The sequence below is a fragment of the Amblyomma mixtum genome, chromosome 3 (genome assembly GCF_055824585.1).
Source record: "Amblyomma mixtum isolate Tamu chromosome 3, ASM5582458v1, whole genome shotgun sequence".
In the NCBI taxonomy this organism is placed as follows: domain Eukaryota; kingdom Metazoa; phylum Arthropoda; class Arachnida; order Ixodida; family Ixodidae; genus Amblyomma; species Amblyomma mixtum.
The window spans coordinates 60,747,238-60,766,483 of record NC_143014.1 but is presented as its reverse complement, the minus strand read 5'-3'; the positions used below and the strand labels follow the sequence as shown (position 1 = coordinate 60,766,483).

The 19,246-nt window shown below is 50.3% G+C and overlaps 1 protein-coding gene across 1 annotated transcript in view; it reads right to left on the bottom strand.

Moving 5' to 3' along the window:
• Positions 1 to 19,246, bottom strand: part of LOC149350366 (protein O-mannosyl-transferase Tmtc3-like) — a 359,942-nt gene that overhangs the window by 75,422 nt on the left and 265,274 nt on the right. Inside the window, exons 6-8 of the mRNA XM_089579380.1 lie at positions 7,698 to 7,779; positions 7,495 to 7,609; positions 3,097 to 3,212 (exon numbers count right to left, since the gene is read on the bottom strand). Of these exons, the coding sequence (XP_089435506.1) occupies positions 3,097 to 3,212; positions 7,495 to 7,609; positions 7,698 to 7,779 (313 nt within the window). The remainder of the gene's footprint in view (positions 1 to 3,096; positions 3,213 to 7,494; positions 7,610 to 7,697; positions 7,780 to 19,246) is intronic.

Genomic DNA, 19,246 nt, shown 5'->3' with positions numbered 1-19,246 from the left:
CCCTTCAACTCAGAATTCACTGGAGCAGTTAGCTAGCGATCAGTGTCTTCTTTTCTTTTTACAGCGATAGCTATGAGTGCGAGGTTCCTCGGTTTGGCGTAGCCGCTCGTCCACGTTTACCACAGAGAGAAGGAAGGCGCGCATAGGCTGAGGGTCAGACGCGTGTCAGCGCGAGCCTTTCCGTCTTTGTCATTGCCACTGCGGGGAACCACCTGAGTGACTGCTTCAGAGGCCACAGATATACCGGACCATACAGACCCACAAGCTTTGCGGCGGGCTCGAGATCGCCAACGGAAGTGCAGAGCTAGGCAGCCATAGACACAGCCGAGAGGACACACAGCGCTCGGGATGCAGCACGTCAGCGGGAGGCCAGAGCCCGCAAACGTGCGGCGGGTGGAATGGAGGATGAAGGCGCTCGGAACAATCACAGCAAACACACTGCGCGACCGATCCTGCAACTCGTAAGATCCTGATGTACTCTCGTGAGCAAAAGTGGTATACTTACGGCTCGGCGCGTGGCGGAGCTAAAGTCACTGACTTTAGGCGGAGCGAGAGAAACTGCATCGCAGTGCCATATACAGGGAACGCCTGGGTCGAGACAGCCGATGGGGAACCCTTTCTAATCTGCAGGCATGTCGTTTGAGTCCTTAGACAGCAACGCTCTGCAGCTCGCCGAAATGCCAAGCGCAGTATCAGTATCTACCAAGGGTACATCGTCTCACTTCTATTTTTCATTCTGCGTTCGAAATATAATATGAACGCCAGCCGGCGTCATCCGAGCGCTCGCATGCAAAACCTGCCTGTGGGAGTAGCTGGTATCTTGAAAGTCATTCGTGATAGACCGCATTGACTTGTATGATTACAATCTCGGTTCAGTCGGCTCAACCTAGAGATGCCTTAAATCTAAAAGAATGTTGAACGAAAGATTTTCGCGCTGTGTCGTCCACGAGCGCTAGTGGCCTGGTGATTTGATCGACTATACCCTCTGACTTCTGGCACCATCATTGCCAATTTTAATAAAGTGAGAAAGTGAATACAAAATACTTCGGTAACCCTTTTAATACATACGGCCAGGCGACAGATTTTGCGACAGCGACCCTAGAAGTCTGCGGTCTATCGCGAACGCCGTTCAAGATATCAGTTGCTTCCACTACAGGTGAATCATGCGCAATAATTTTATCGCGTGGTGGAGCGGTGCGTGCCGGCGCTCCTTGAAAAATGTTAGAGATCAATGCTATGACCCGCAATGGGAGAATGCGAAAGCACTGAGGCCTCCTTCACATACGTCGCCTTTCGCAGACTGTGAAGGCGTCCCGTCTGAGGACGTAGACGTCCCATCCATAACGGCAAACGCACTAACGCGCGCACATCATTGATACACTCGAAAGAAGCACGCGCACTCGAGGGTAGCGAGGCAACGACTGACGCAAGGGGGAGCGCCGGAGCGGAAACGGCGCGCACGAGCGTTCTAGAAGGTTCTTTTTGTTGCAAAAGCAACACTACGGGAGTCGCCGAGCCATTTCGCGGAGCTGACGAACGGACATACTGCGCATGCGCGAGGAGCAGTGACGTCACACGGCGCACAGCTGGAGCGCCGCCACCGGGCTCGCCAGTTGCGCATGCGCAGTAGCGACGCACAGCTAGCGTGCCGGGGCCGCCACCGCTGCCGCGCGCTCTCCATCGCCTCTCTCTCTCTCTCCTCGTTGCTTTCGCAATCCTCCAGGTTTAACCAGAGCTAAACCATTGCCAATTTTTTTTATCCGGCCACCGCTCCTCCAAAACATCAGTGACCCCATTTCAACGAGGTGACATGACGTCACGCGTCACGATGGCAATCCCGTTGGCGCGCGGCAACCGCGCACCCTCCCTCCGACGCGCCGCGCTCTCTGCTATGACTTCACGGTGTTCCCACCCAACGTCACGATATGACGTCACGGCGCGACGTCATGCGTCACCATGGCAACCACGTTGGCTCGACGTCACCGCTCTCAAGTATTGCGTCATCTTTATTTCGATTCGTTTTCATTTTTTTAGTTAACGTGGTTGCACGTGGCTGCATTTTTTTCCCGCACTTTTGACCTCTACTACTGTTTTCTCGTCCTCATACTATATCAACGTCCGATACTATTATGACGTCTAAGTGATATTTTTAGCTTTAATTAATTCACTAATTACTCCACATCGATCAAATTTTGGCGTGCATCATCCTCACATCATCCTCTACCGCACACAATCATTCTTTTTGCTTAACTCTGACATGAACGGAGAAATCGCTGCCGACACGTTATGCAGACGCGAAATCGTCGACATAGCCAACAAAGGCTTTCTTCTTAATAAGCAGAAGATGACTAGATCGCTACTGTAGCGGCGACGCTCGGTATTTCGGCGTGCTGCAGCGCGTTGCAACAAAACGAGTCAAGCGACATGCCTGCAGATTAGAAAGGGTTCCTTATCGTGTGCCCGATCTCAGACGTCGCCTAGATGGCGTTGCGATGCAGTTTTCGCTCGCTCCGCCACGTGCCGAGCGGACCACTTTTGCCCCCGACAGTACAGTCTGCGTTACCCTTGTGTAGAGCGCTCGATCAATGCACACCTGGTAACAAAAATGAATTTAAACACCAGCCCCTGATTTCTGGGAAAAGTGCTCGTGCCTACATTGTTTGCCGGTCTATCTGGTACTACTTCCGCGCAAGTGTTGTCCTTGGAACCGAGCAGCTGCAACAACAACTGGATTTGTTTGCAAGGAAGTGCACCGCCCGAGATCTCTACTCAATGATGACGTGGACTGTACGTGCCGCAGACATCGAGACAAAACGATGAAGCTGAGAGCATGCAGCACTGCGTGCTGCTCAAGCTATCACTGAAATTTGCTTTGCAGGTGATATGCGTCCTGCAATGTTTTCTTTGGCGCGCGCGGTTAGAAACAGCTACCATTTCTGCTGTTGTGCTAGCCCAGGACAGAGAAATATTTTACTTGAGAGAGTAACAGCAGGACAACATATTTTTTTTGAGGCCACGTAAGAGAAAATTATTTTCTTGGAAAACCACTCGCAAATATATTCGCATAAAGGTATGTAATGACGTATTACAACTTACAGCACATGACGCAAGCTCGTAGATGCAGCAAACTGCAAGAACTGTAATGCCTTGCTCCTTGCAAAGCATTGCTGCTGTTGCCAAAGCGAAGGTAGTTATGCAACGCCTCCAGTGACCTGTAAATAGAAGGAAGAGGTATGCATGGTGGCATTGAGTTTATTTGATATTTCAGTAGTGCGATATTTCAGTAGTGGAGCTTGCTGCGAAACCTCCGAACTGTTGCAGCACTGCGCAAGGGGGGAGGGGGGGATGCCTTTGAATAACACAGAAGGTAACCAATATCAATGGCGCTTTGAAATTTAATGAAGTCCAAAGAATGGAGTAATCCCAATATTTGCGCGAGTGCGTACAGGCAGCCACAGATGAAAAGCTATGAAACTTTCTAATATCCTTGCAGTGGAAGAGACACCGGTCCTAGTCCGGGGCCATTTTTTTTAGCTCTACAGATTTTCTTTCGCGTTGTGCTTCGGAGGACGGTAACTGTAATTGTTTTTTTTTTCGCAGTGTGCTCCGCCTTGTGGATTCGTCTACATACTCACATACTGACTGAGCGCGTATGCAATAAATTGTTTTTGGGACGGCCGTCATTCTCAAACAACATCATGCGCTATTAAAGGTGCAACGATGGAAGACCCATATTACATTATGTAACTCTTGGATTACATCATATCATTTTGGTATCTCAAGCAGGAACGTCTTGGTGTTGGCCATGCGCTCGATAATTGACAATTTGTGTGTTGTACGCGTTATATAAATGCCTGTATACTTTTCATGACGCTGGAAGCGATTTCATATACAGAACATAATCTGGTGGTTTCTGCATTTCTAAACACTCACTTAGTGCTTTGTTCTCTCGCTATCAGCATTGACGTTAGAAGGGGCAGCTAACAATAATAAAGGACAAAAGGAATGCGTCGGGCGAAGATACCGTGGTATACGGTACGCTACATAGGGCTTAACGTGCTGAAGCTGCAAGTGAGCTTCGACAGATTCTGTAGTGGAGGGCCCCGGGTTATCTTCGGCCACTTGGAACTGTTTAACGCGCTCTTACGTAGCAAAGCGCAGGACTGTTTTTGCGGATTGCACCCATTTCAAAATGCGGATGCCGCAGCCAAGATCCGGTCCTGCGGCCTAAGGTTCGGCAGCCGAACGCCAAAAGAACATTTAGCAATGCCGGAGGGCGAAATTGGGGAAACAATTCTTACAGAGTACGACCCTTTAACTCGTTACAGGGAACATGGTCAAAATCACAAATCTTTAAGTACCGAATTTAGAGCGGGACGCGATAACTATTAAGTTTCACGCAGACTCTTAGAAGGAAGCAAGGCACTGGAGCAGTATAGAGTGTTATGATCGATGGGCTTTATACACGACATCGTCATCAGGGAACATAGCAGGCGCTTGGCTGATTAACAATCATTGCCTAGGTGCTTTCGAAGTAGCGTAGTTAGCTGACGCACGCCACGAGTGGCTGCGGCAGTGCGCGAAGGCTCACGCCTATAATTGCACGAAGGCGGCGCGGAAAGGCACTACGGGTGCGCCTAAACAATGTTTGCTCCTCTCACTAGGCTGTGTGTTAAAGCGCTGCGATCGACAAGGCAAACTTCATCACAGGCTGTCTGTAGGCTTCAGCTTATTTTTCACAATTTCCTCGCATATACTCGCATAGTTTAGAAACTGCGGCACTTATCGCCCGCTTACTGGCGCCGTTAACAGCCGACTTTAATTAATTGAAGTCAGAGCCAGAGCCGGATCTGCTAGATGCAGATACAGAGTTTTATTTAAAATTACTGAAGGAAAATTTGACGCTCCATAAGATGGAATGAATTCCTGATCGATTCCGGCGTCTTGTACAATCCTTGTAGTCTACGGCTTAGTTGTTTCTTCACTTTGCAGAGTTGAAGTACATCGCACTGCCTTTTGCGCAAGACTAGGCTGTTGGAACCTTCGCCTCCCAGCGGCTGGTGGCGTTGTTAGAGCGATAACATTAAATAGTGCCCATCATTTCCAAACCAAATCCAAGCTGGGGGAACAGCATACGATGCTGGAATAAGTTCAAAGGAGGGCATTCAGCATACAGTGCTGGAATAAGTGGAGGCAGGCATTCAGTGCGTCGAGCTTTGTCAGGATGATGAGGGCGTGATGAGCACAATGATGACTTTTGGTCAGAACAGAAAAATCGACACTGAAACACATCTTTTGTTGTTTGTAATTATATTGTGCAACTCTTAAAGGCAACAGAGTAGACGACAAATGCTGATGACAGTGATGCTGATGATGTAGTTGCGGCCATTCTCATTTGAGCCGGGGGATCACAGCGAACTGGATCAGGCCAAAATGGGCGTTAATCGCAGTGTAGGAGTCTTCGGCTCATCTATCAAAAATTGTTGCTCAACTTTCAGGTTTTCTTTTTTGAAGAATATTCCAAATATATGAAGAATATTCCGTACATTGAAGAATATTCCAAACAAAGAATATAAATGAACTAGAAAGAAAATATAAACCCAAAAGCAACAATCACAAAAAACAATGAAAGGGGATAAGTAAGCTGTCAGTAACATTTCGCTTTTTAAACTTCAAGAATCGACTAAACCGTTCCGTTCTTTTTTTGCCGAGCTGGAAGAATTCAGCGAAATTCTTCTTTCCATCAGCCTTACTCGGTGCTTACAAGTTAAACCCCGTGAGGATTATCCGTAAATCGTTCACAAAATTTGAGTCACAATATATTGCTTCCTCGCAGCAATTTCATTTCGGATAAAATAAACAGCCAGGTCACTTGTAGAGCTTTGACAAGAATAAAAGAAATCTTCAGTCAATTCTTTCTCATTAATGATTGCCAAAGACAATCGCAGCCATTCCATTTAGGTACTCGACTTGAGCGCTTTCTCGGGTTAAAATACCAGCGACACTTAAAGCATAGCTGAGTTACAGACATGTTAAACTCTAAAAAATTCATCAGCGAAATAGCCTTTTGCTTCACAGGAGATCACGCTGCTCTCGTCAAAGCGGCGCTGAGAAGATTGGACGACACAAGGGCAGGGCACTGCACTTTAAAACAGGTGCCTTTCGGTTGCTTTTTGTTAGTATGGGGCTGATTTCTGGGCATCAATATGGAGTAACCAAGAGCACTTTGAGCTGCGCAGAAAAAAAAGTTTCATGCCTGGTCGTCGCACACGACGCTCCGCTGTCCGGTTCTTGCACTTAACCCGCTTGCTACACGCAATTTAGGTAAAAGCAGTAGTCAGCCATCCTCTGAACGTCTCTTTGATTTTGTTCCCACGGCAGCTTGCCCTGACCTCCTCGTGCGCTCATTAGTGCGTCTGGAAGAACTTGTTGCCAGACAGCCCGCGCTAACCAACGCGAAATTTGTTCTTGCCCACCAGCTTGACACCGGCGGGTTCCCTCCTGTGCGGGAGGCAGGGGAACGCACTTGCGCAGACATGGGTAACTCTTGCTTTTCGCTGCGATCCCCCTGCTAGTTGAAGGTGGAAAACAAAAAACGTGCCCATTACAAAAGGTTCGGCATCTCTTGTGCGGTAATATCAAAACCTGCACGACGACTACGACGGCGCGTAGCTGATGAAGCAGCTAATAAGAGCTAGAGCTCTAAAACCGCTCGCGAAGTCAAGTACCGCTCTTGCAGAGCGAAGAACGCGGGTGCCAGAGTAAACAAATCGACCAAAGCGATGGGACCCCGCCCCTGTCATTGATCCTTTACGCATGTGATACCAAGTGGCGGGAACAGACCCGTTATTTGTCCGGGTTGTCATGGATTCTGCATCCTTTAATGCGCGCGAGCCATTCGCTCACGCGTCGCTCTGACAATTATTTCGCATTGTCCTACTCGCGCAGGCGCACTTTCGGGAGCTTGAAGGACGCGAAGTTATCCTGTTTGGTTTTCAGCTTCGGCGATTTTTCTCTGGTTTTAGCAGTAACGGCTCATGGCAACGAAATATACCATTGCGCCAGCACCGCTTGCACGCACTGCATGATTGGGCGAACAGCCATCTCGGCTGCGCCTGCTGCTTATAGGACGATGATGCACTATCTAGAATGCACAGTGTCGCCGCCACTCACAGGTAAGCTATTTACAGCACGTTTCTTCGTAGTCCGATTGAGAACGTTTCCCGCAAGAAGGGGGGTATGCTAGGCTGTCCACTATACGCTTGAACTCCAAGGTGCGGCACTGAATCTTGAAATAGTTCCTTTGTTTTTTAACTAAACCAAAAGTATAAGCTGTGCTGGCAGTTAGAGCCAACCACACGTTCTGTGCTTATCAAATAACGTAGGCTAAGCCTGCCCACATTGTACTCAAGGAAAGTGAAGCGGATTGCGTCGGAAGGCTTACCAACTTTAACCGAGAGCAACAAAAAGGCTTGGGTGGCCAAAAGCACTCACCATTAGTCTGTTCCTTGCAGACAGCAGTACTAGTCCCGTTTCGAATATAGAAAAGTAAGGCACCCAGGAAGAATACTGCAGAAAGCAGCTCCGCCCTTCCAACAACACTGGTCACCTGTGAACAAAAAAACATGACGCGGTTAGAGAGAGGGCTTTTAACGCGTGCGCTCCGACAGGAATAAATCAATGACTTTCCCACTTACAGCTTCAGTGTGTATAGGGTGAGCGGAGAACAGCAGCGCCGCCAGTAGAGACGTCCAGCCGGGCAAAAGCATCAGGCACATCCTGCGGAAAGCCAGAGCTTACTCTGAGTAGTCCGTCATCCTGTCCTTGCCTAAAATCTCAGCAAAGCTTTGTGCATTGCTTTTTGTGCAAAGCGCCTAAGCGAGTATCTTTATGAGTTAATCAACAAGAGGGCTTTGGCTTCGTCTAAGAAACGCTGTCGAGATGTTAGCTAAGCACCCACACGCTTCCCTCTGCCTTGCTCACTTTGTGTTGTCAAGGAACACATTTTCCTGCTCTCTCTTTTTATAAGCGAATGACATTCGGATAGGGAGCGTTGCCGCAGCGGTGGCCTCCTAGTGGTGTGAGCATCCGCCTCGTATACAAGAGACGCGGGGTTCGATCCCCAGCATCACCGGGTATTCACCGGTGATGCAAAGGGTTCAAGCTTTCCCTTGGCCTGGTTCTCGGCTTCTTTGGACGAAATGATTAGAAAATGGGTCTTTGACCTCACCTTAAGTCTAAGACGAAAATACCTTGTGCCATGGCGCTCTTTGGCCATAGATGTCCACGCGTCGCAAAAGTTAATCGTCATCATCACCAAAACGGCGGAAATGTCTGTGCATCAGCAGGTGTACCTAATACTAGCTTTTTTTTTTTTTACCATACGAAAACTTAATGGAAGCGTTCGACAAATACAACGTTAAAGATCGTAGTTTGGTAACGCAGTGATGCCCCCCCCCCCCCCCCCCCCCCACACACACACACCTAAAAAAAATAGAAACTCAAACTTGTGACTACTAGGTAACCTGAAATGAGAATGAATAGAAGTTAGGCCGACTAAACAGCTAGCGCATTACAAGCAATGAGACATGAGCGTTCTGATGGCGACACATTCACAGACGGTTATGGTCAGAAGAACAACACGACACACAAGTGTGGACTAGGTAGTTCCGTCAGGTAGTTTCGCATCTATATAAACTGCAAGCTTTCCAAAGTAAATGAAGTATCGTAGCGGTGGCATACGAATAATAGCGCCGAGGACGTTCTAGGCTAGTTGGAGCATTACTAGAGTTGGTTTTAAGCGCAGGACTGCATAGGAAGGCTGATGAGATTGAAAAATCTTGTAGTACGTGTGTCAGCCATCTCTCAATTTTACCTCAGAAAAAGAAATCGAATTTTTTTGCGGAGCAATAGAACTAGAATTATGCAATTCACCTCGTGGGATGATGGGATCTCAGTTGATTTGATATGGCCGTGTGTGATTTCCCTCCTTTTATTTTGTTGATAACAACAGCTACTGTACATAAGCAAGCAGTGTGTCAATAAAACCTGAGTTGTTAGCAATCTGTTGGGTCAACTTTGTTCCTTCCTGGGCTGTCTTTCTGCGCTTAAAACCAATTCCGAATAATAGCAACTGTGAGTATTACTGGAGTAACAGCACGAATTCACTGGTGAGCGGGGAACAACAACTGTAAATTATGTCAGAATCGGCTGCGGAGCCCAAGGACGCGGGATCGAGGAAAAATGTAAAATCGCCCGTGTGCTGTGCGACGTCATTGCAGCCCCGATGGCCGAAAGTGATCTGCACTACGGCGTCCCTCATAGAACCCGCGCAGCTTCGGCCCACATACCTACCTGCCTAGACTACGTATATAAAATAAATTCTATGTTCACTAGACTCTGACAGCAACGCAGTTCAGGATAGACAATGCTACTGCAATAAAAGTTCTGTCGGTTTAGAACACAAACTTGAAGGCGATTTTTGTTTTATATTTTGTGAGCGAAAGCCTTTTCACAGTTCTAGAATAGAATATAGTCGATGAACGATGGAATGACAGCGAGAGTTATAAGGACCCAGGTTGATTTTAACCCACCAGTTTGAGTTCCTCGCACTCGAAGGGATCGGGCAACGCTGACGAGAGGAACACTGCACCGCGCGCAAACTGCACTAACGCGCCTGCTACGCTCTGCGTACGCCCGATCACAATGGTGTGGCATGCGGCGTCACGGCTGCAGTCGTCAATTCTGCCAGGCAATCTCTCTCGCTTTCGGGCTCGGCTCGGTGTTCATTCATCGTTCCCCGTCTCCTTTTCGCCGCGGCATGGAACGCGGCGGCGGCAGCCATCTCGGCAGCCGAGCCGAGAGCATTAGAGGGATCACAAAAGCGAATCAAAGGAGTTATTTCTTCTAGGCGGGAATGCGTTGCATGACAGCACTCGGCCTCGCGCTGCCTCGTCGCAGCGACAGCCCAGCTTTTTCACGCGCGCACCGGGCTAGAAATGCAGGTGCGCCGCGTGGCGTAAACTTTGAACCGAATTTCCTTCGTCGCAGCGTTCGAAGCATCTGCCAATAACAATAGACAAGCCGGGAGCCGGCAAGGAGAGGACGAGGAGGACAGCGAGCGAGTCAAGGACGAGAGCCAAGTTAACTGTAAAACGCGAGGGGAGCGGGCGGCCCGTGTCGGTCTCTGAGCCAGACGCCGGAACGGTAGCATTGTCGTTCGTCTCCCGGGCCCTCGACGGCGTCGACGATGGAACGGCTCTCTCAGGACGCTCCGGTAACGCATGCAAGAACCATTAGGCTCAGTGCGGGCCATCAGTCTCTGTCGAGGTGGATCTCCCGACGCGGCTACACTAATGGTCCGATCCTTGCCAATGCGGCCTCCGGGCTCGGCAGCGTGGCTCGCGGGACTCTCGGCGAGATGCCGGAGTCGCCGGCTGCTTTTCAGCTCACGCGGACTCGTGCGGCATGCGAACGCCGGCGCGATATCTACGCCGGAGCGTTCTCTTGTCGCTGGCAGCGGCAACGTATGGCGCCGGAGAGGATATATCGGCCGTTTCGGGCCTAAGCGCCGGGTCGTGTTTGCGCGGAGTGGGCTTGCGTTGCCAGCTATTCTTCGAGGTAGATGTCAAACCAGCCGACGTCTTTGTCGTGTTCTGTTCCATCCCTTTCTGCTGCGAAGGAAGACGTAACGCCGTGTTCTCTGTGTCTTGGGACATCCGCGCTCTAATGCTAGTCCCAAAGCTTTCTAGTTTGCTAGCATTGCTGCTTTAAAAAAAGCCATCGGCTTGAAAGCATTTCGAGGGCGTGAAACATCGACTACGTGCGACTCGCGAGGTTCCGCCTCTCTGCAATCGAATTCTTATCGAGTTAGCAGACTGCATATGGGAACACAAGGCATATGAAAAAAAAAAAAAGACGTGGAGATGGCGCTCGTAAGCAGTTAATTATACTCTATGGCCTGGCTACCGCGGGGAAGAATGCAGTGTGACGATATAAATATATTAGGTTATGCAAAAAGTTAACATTCTACAGGCTCAAGTTGACCTCCAACAATTTCAGCTCGAAACATTGCGCGCACCAGTTCGAGCTCTCGCGTTGTGCGTACGTTTGGAACGTAGTCTGCCCGATAGTCATTTTACGCCAATTCTATTCCAACCATAAAATACACCTGCACCTATGAGTCTTCTGTGACAGTTTCGAAAACAAAGATTTGCTAAAACAGTCTTTGACCCGTCGGCATGCCAGGCAATATAGAAAAGAAAAAGGAAAACGTTTGCATTTTTGACAAGAATGAGGTGTCTTTTATTTTTATTTTTCCTGTAGTTTCCAACGTCTTCTTCTGTCGAGTTGTCTTTCGCTGTTTTTTGGCATATTTCGAACCGCCAGGTATTGTGGCAGTTGATGCTCACGTTCATAAATGTCAGTTGATGTCCATTATTTGCTGCATACACCATTAATCCTTAAATTGCTTCTCTTTATTAGCACTAGCAAGCCTGTCTCACCTACTTAGAAGTAACCAACCATTCCTGCGCTGTCTGCTCAAGTGCTTTCAGTTTCACCTTTCATCCTGTCTTGTATCATTAAGTTTACAAGGGAGATTGTAAAAATTGCCAGTTGGCCGCTGTACAGATTTCACGGCTGTGCAGGCGAAGTAATGGATCTCTACCTACCATCACAAAAATAAAAAAAACATCGTTTGATAAAATGAAGGGCATCTTCTCTTGCAAGTTTTTCTAACTCCATGGCCAACACCTCCGCGAGCGTATCAAGCGCCACACGTATTAAATGCATCAGGTGAAATCACAGTCTGCCTGCGCAAGAACAGGCCACAGAAATTTCCGACAGCATCTTAAACTCACTGTAGCGAGTCGCTACCCAATGAAAAAAAGCAAAACAAACTATATTACGCTTTTGTATTTCTTTTAACAGAGAGAAAATCAAGGTTTCAGAAACAATATCGGGTGGCTTATCCCGTTTGTCAGTGTGCCCAAGGTAGCCTCGGCGTTTGTGAAGTTCGAGAAACAAAGCCCTTCTAGAAAGAATAAGACGCAAAACAAAAATATTCTGAAAATCCGACAAAGAGTGGACTGCTATTTTGCTCCAACGGATTGCCATGTGATAAATGAGCTTGGATGCGGTCCATCAGGCGCTTTTTTTACATCTCGGGTACTGTTTCACGTGGCGTTTCCATTAGAGGGAAAATGCCACGGGTGTGCTTCGTACGTTTTGAACGATCGATTATTTTATCGATGGAGAGCTCTCGGTCATAACGGAGCCCCTAAAAATTAAATGACAGCACTGAGCAAGGTTCTAAGCCGGCATAATGCTCGCTGAGTTGATCGCCCTTCGCTCGTTTAGAACAGGTCACGCTCCGCGCGAGGCGTTTGAGTGTATTAATGATATGCGGTTTCCGAAAAAAAAAAGGAGAAAATAATTCCTTCCGACTTTCCAAGGCTAAGTTTTCTCGCGTCTTCTTTCTTGTTTTCATTCAGCCCTCTGTTTTGATCAGAATTTTTGCAATATATTTTACGTTTGGGGAAAATAACTCCCTTCCCAATCCTCTCTCTTCTTTTTTTTTTTGAGTAGGAATAGTCCTTTCGAAATAAGCGACACAAACTGGCAAAGGACGTGTTGTTTATTTTATGCGCCATGATATTGCCACCTAGCATTGCCACGTGGCGCATAGCTGCTGACGACGACGAAGAAGGGCTCGCGCCGTGCGGAATCTGTCGCTCTTGCTGCCCCAGCTTGCGTGGCCTTGTCTGTCTTCGCACTTGTTATTAAAGCCCCCCTTCGTCAACAAGTACGTTACAGTTTGGTGGAGGTGCGGGGTACCCGTGAGTCCATGCAAGAGACCCCTCCAGGCAGCCGTCGCGCCAGGCCACTCGACACCCCGGTACACCGCTTCAGTCGGAGGATCCAGGGACTGCCTTCGGAGGTAGGACTAGTAGAGAGCGGCGCCATGGAGACAGCCGCTCCTTCTCCTCTGCAAACTGCCGCTGCCGCGCCATCTCACTACACCCTGCAGACTCCGCGGATTCCCAAGACGTTCCGTGGGGAACTTCTTGAGGATGTGGAGGACTGGCTCCTTCATTTTGAGCGCGTAGCTGCGTTTAACCAATGGGACCACGCAGCCAAACTCCGGAACGTTTACTTCAGCCTCGAGGATGGTGCTCGCACCTGGTTTGAGAACCGAGAGGACGTTTTAATCTCGTGGCATGAGTTCCGTCGTCGGCTGCTGGAGGCCTACACAAGCGCTGATCGTCGTGAACGAGCTGAGCGTGCACTACAATCTCGCATCCAGCTGCCGAACGAAAGTGTCCAGATGTACGTCGAGGACATGACGCGCCTTTTCAGAAGAGCTGACCCGGCCATGCCGGAAGACAAGAAACTCCGGCATTTGATGCGTGGCGTCAAAGAGCAGCTTTTCGCAGGCCTCGTGCGCAGCCCACCATCGACCGTTGCTGCATTCCTTACAGAGGCCACAACGATGGAAAAGGTGCTGCAACAACGTTCTGCGACCTACGACCGGCCCGTGCATGCTGCTGCTGTCACCGCATCGTTTGCTACCTCCGGGGGCCACCCTGACGATCTGCGTGAACTTATTCGCACCATCGTGCGCGAAGAGGTCCTGAAATTTTGCAGCCCTTCGCAGCCAGCGCTAGGTTCGATTTCTGCTCTTGTTCGCGAGGAAGTGCAACAGGCGTTCAGGGCTCCTGCTGTCGAAACACCTCCCCTACCAGGAGAATGCCACCGCCCCACCTATGCTGAAATTGCGAGGCGCCCGGCTGCGGTTTCGCCACCACCGTTTCCGGTAACGCCTCCTGAGCCGCGGTCCTCAGTGCCACCAGTGCAGTATTTCGACGATCGCCGAGCGCCCTTGCGGAAGGCCGATGTCTGGCGCACACCTGATAACCGGCCACTCTGCTTTCACTGCGGAGAACCAGGACATCTCTACCGTAACTGCTCTTATCGACGTCTCGGTCTGCAGGGCTTTCGAGCCGATTCACCCAGACCCCGGTTTGGCCATCGGCCCCCTGCCATTGAAGATTTCCTAGCGGAACAGCGAATTTCAGCCCGCACGCCGCATCAGCCGCGCTCATCGTCTCCGAGGCGCTCTTCCCCGAACCCCCACAGCTCCTCGCGAGCACCACAGGGTCGCTCGCCCAGCCCTCGTCGGGAAAACTGAGACCGGCGACCTTCGGGGGCGAGGTCGCTGGGAGTCGCTGCGCTGAAGACCTCCCGTCGCCGCCGCTACGTTCCGACCGTGAACAGATGGCACCGTCATCCGACCTAGACAGCCCCGTTTCTTTGGACATACCTGTTCTTCTCGACGGTCACAGAGTCAGTGCATTAGTGGACACCGGGGCCGACTATTCAATTATCAGTGATAAATTGGCGACTCTTCTGAAAAAAGTGCTTACTCCATGTTCTGTGGTGCATCTTCGTACAGCCGGTGGTCATCTCGTTACCCCAAAGGGCATTTGCACGGCTCGCGTTCAGATTCATGGATCTACGTTCGTCATCAGTTGTGTAGTTCTGTGCAATTGCTCCCGCGATCTCATTATCGGCATTGACTTTCTGCGGGAGTATGGTGCTGTGATCGACCTCCGCCACCGAATCATCAGCTTTTCGACCAGTCAAGCCACCCACCTCGCCGACTCTTGCCACCGCAGTGCCGCCCTTCGAGTTTCTGCTGACAGTGTCACGTTGCCGCCACGGAGCAGTGTTTTGGTTGAAGTCGCCTGCAACGACTTGCATGACGCAGAAGCAGTCGCCGAGGCTAACTGTTCACTCCTGCTTACTCAAGGCATCTGTGCCGCTCGCAGTCTACTTACGCTTCGTAGTGGCCGATCTGCGGTGCTGGTCACAAATTTTTCTAATGAATACCGACATCTTTTTGCAGGAACCGCTATTGCTTCTGCCGAACCTTTTATCGATACTCCTGTTTGTTTTGCTTCCGCGGCAGCCGGCACTGACGAGCCCTCCCTTGAAAACGTCGACATAAACTGCCACCTGCCTCGGGAACAACGACTGGCTTTGGAGCTTCTGCTGAAGGAATACAAGCCGTGCTTCGCTTCTTCCTCGAAGGTTCGTCAAACACCCATCACGCAGCACCGCATCATCACCTATGACGACGCTCGCCCTATACGACAGCAGCCTCACCGTGTTTCTGCTAAAGAACGGGCAGTTATTCAAACCCAGGTTCAAGAAATGCTTGATGATGGCGTTGTTCAACCTTCCCAAAGCCCGTGGTCTTCGCCTGTCGTCCTCGTTCGGAAGAAGGACGGCACTCTCCGGTTTTGTGTCGACTATCGCAAACTGAACAGTGTGACCAAAAAGGACGTCTACCCGTTGCCGCGCATTGACGATTCGCTGGATAGATTACGGCGCGCTAAGTACTTCTCATCTATTGACTTGAAGAGCGGCTATTGGCAAATTGAAGTAGATGAACGGGACCGCGAAAAAACAGCTTTTGTGACTCCAGATGGCCTCTATGAATTCAAAGTGCTTCCTTTCGGTTTGTGCTCCGCCCCGGCTACGTTTCAACGGATGATGGACACCGTCCTCACAGGCCTCAAATGGCAAAGCTGTCTTGTCTACTTGGACGACGTCGTCGTTTTTTCGGAAACGTTTGATCAACATCTCCAGCGCCTGCGGGCTGTCCTCGACGCTCTCCGCTCGGCTGACCTTACCCTGAAGCCCCAGAAGTGTCATTTCGGTTACGAAGAGCTCAAATTTCTGGGTCACGTTGTGAGCGCTGAGGGAGTGCGGCCGGACCCCGAAAAGACTGCCGCCGTCGCGCGCTTTCCCGTTCCAACCGACAAGAAAGCTGTCCAGCGCTTCCTGGGTCTCTGTGCGTACTATCGGCGCTTTATTGCGGACTTTTCCACGATTGCCGAGCCGTTGACGCGTCTCACCAGGAATACCACCTCCTTTGTCTGGACCTCTGAGCAACAGACCGCTTTCTCTACGCTCCGCCAGCGCCTTCAAACATCTCCCGTTCTTGCGCACTTCGACGAAGATGCCGATACCGAGGTTCACACCGACGCCAGTAACATCGGTCTTGGAGCTGTCCTTGTTCAACACCAAGAGGGCCTTGAGAGGGTTATCGCCTATGCTAGCCGTACTCTCTCCCGCGCCGAGAGCAATTACTCCACGTCTGAAAAAGAATGTCTTGCGGTCGTGTGGGCCACCATGAAGTTTCGCCCTTATCTATACGGCCGCCCATTCAAAGTCGTAACCGATCACCACTGCCTATGCTGGCTGGCAAATTTGCGAGACCCATCTGGACGCCTGGCACGCTGGAGCTTACGGCTCCAGGAATTTGACATCACTATTGTCTACAAGTCCGGCCGCAGACACGAAGATGCCGACACACTGTCGCGTGCACCAGTTGATCCTGGCGACGCAGCGCCCGATGACGACAGCGGATTCCTTGGTACGCTCACCGCCTCCGACCTGCTGACCCGGCAGAGGGCGGACTCGGAACTTCGCCCTCTCATTGACGGCCTTGAAGGTAGCGATACGGCTATACCTCGCCACTTCTCTCGACGTCTTGGCTCCTTCTGTTTGCGGCAAGGCCTCTTGTACAAGAAGAACTCGAGAGGCAACGATAGACCTTACCTTCTGGTCATTCCAGCCGATCTCCGAGGTGACGTTCTTTTCGCCTGCCACGATGAGCCCACATCTGGCCACTTGGGTTTTTCACGTACGCTCGCCAGAGTGCGGAACATGTACTACTGGCCTGGACTTTCTGATGATGTCGAACGCTACGTTAAAAGCTGCCGAGAATGCCAGCGCCGGAAAACGCCACCACTTAAGCCGGCGGGTTTTCTCAAGCCCGTTACAGCCCCTCGCGCTCCGTTCGACCAGATCGGTATGGACCTCCTCGGCCCTTTCCCTTTGTCGCAGGCCGGCAATAAGTGGATCATAGTTGCTACCGACTATTTGACTCGCTACGCCGAGACCAAGGCGATCCCTCGTGGCACAGCTTCCGAAGTCGCGGAGTTTTTCATGCACAACATCGTCTTGCGACACGGCGCCCCATCGCACGTCATTACAGACAGGGGGACGGCGTTTACAGCGCAGCTAATCGACCACATCTTTCGGCTGAGCTGCACAACGCACCGCAAGACCACAGCCTACCATCCGCAGAGCAATGGCTTGACCGAAAGATTGAACAGGACCCTTTCGGACATGTTGTCCATGTACGTAGATGTCCAGCACAAAACTTGGGATGAGGTCCTGCCGTATGTCACCTTCGCCTATAACACCGCCCTGCAGGAAACTACGCGCTTTACACCGTTCCGCCTTGTGTACGGACGTGAAGTTCAGAGCATGCTTGATGCCATGCTCCCGTGCCCAGAGGATGACCAACTCGACCCAGACGCCCAACAATTTGCCCAACGTGCTGAAGAAGCCCGTCAGCTGGCCCGCGTGCACATCGGGCAACAGCAGAGCACCGACGCGCGCCGTTACAACCTTCGCCACCGACAGGTTGACTACAAACCCGGTGACCAAGTCTGGGTATGGACTCCTGTCCGTCGCCAAGGCTTGTGCGAGAAACTGCTCTGCCGCTATTTTGGCCCTTACAGAGTGATCCGGCGTGTGAGTGACGTAAACTATGAAGTGGTTCCGGACGGTGTTGCGCAACCCCGACGCCGACAGCCCAGCTCTGACATTGTGCACGTTGTACGGCTTAAACCGTACTATACTCGGTGACGCAGACGTGTTGATGTCTTGGAACGGTTCACTTGCGGAACTTTGCTCGTTTTTTGTTTATTTTTTTTTGTTACGTCGACAGCGCTTTTTTTTCATAAGGGGGGGAATAATGCCACCTAGCATTGCCACGTGGCGCATAGCTGCTGCTGACGACGAAGAAGGGCTCGCGCCGTGCGGAATCTGTCGCCCTTGCTGCCCCAGCTTGCGTGGCCTTGTCTGTCTTCGCACTTGTTATTAAAGCCCCCCTTCGTCAACAAGTACGTTACAATATGATGTTTATTTTAAATACACAGTTTAACGCGCCCTTTCATATGGTGCGATTAGAGCGAAAAGAATCGGCGCAGTAGCTGATGTCGCCGTGCGATTTTCAGTGAGAGCTTTCAAATTCGCCGCATACCAATCGAATTCGGTAAGCGCGACACGCCGGTTCGCTGCAAACTCCTGCCGTTTGCCGCTCCACTGCTTCTGCCGGCAACTGTCACGTGACTCGACGTCACTCGGATCTCTATTGGTCGGCAGCAGAACAATCACACCGGCGTTGCGGCTGATTTCAACCCATCGCAAAACGCCTGCGACTACATCGACGCTCCCGCAGTCGCAGAGCGACAGAAATCGCAGCGTCGGCTGGCGACCTTTGCAATGTACGCGGAAGCACGGCATAAAAGAGGTTCAACGAGCGCTCAAAAACTATACTGAGCCAGCAACAACTGACTGCCGCGACCACTTCTTCAGAGAGAGAGGTAATGTGAACATCATTATATGAAGCCAAATGTTAATGAACAACCTGCGATAAAAATAACCTCTATTAACTATGCAAATCTGTCAAAGAAAATGAGTGCCTAGTATACACGAGTCTGTTTACACGATTCACTTGTGAATAGGTACGCGCGTAGTACACAAGGCTGGACACATCGTTTTCCGGTACGGGCGCTCTTTCTTGTCACCCAGTGAGTATCTCTGGAATGGTCGCATGTCGACTGATCAAGCCTCGCTAGTCATCAGAGTTTTCATTCGAGATAAGTGGGCACGAAAGAGCTTAATTTTGGACAGTCGACACTATTTGTTATACCGGCTGTTCCACCTAAGATTTTCTGCAATTTTTAAAAAGTAGCCTTTTGAATTAGAAGAGCACTTTTTTCGGCATAGCACTGTCAGAAATGCAGCGCATCCCAGTGCAGCTAAGACGTGCTAACCTGGTAGGCTGGTGGACTGTTTGGCAGTAACGAACGCTTTAAAAGTATCATGTCCAACATTCTCGAAAAAAATGTTCAATATTGAAAAATTGTAAGAGACTGTTATGGAAATATCTAAGGTAATGGTCCATTCATCTGATGTGTAACAAAACCTGTCTTTTAACGTGTTTGGTTTGGCTTATGATTTATGCGGGTTTAACGTCCAAAAAAACTCAGGCTATGAGGGACGCCGTAGTGAAGGGCTCCGGAAATTTCGACCACCTGGGTTTCTTTAACGAACACGGATATCGCACAGTACACGGGCCTCTAGAATTTCGCCTCCATCG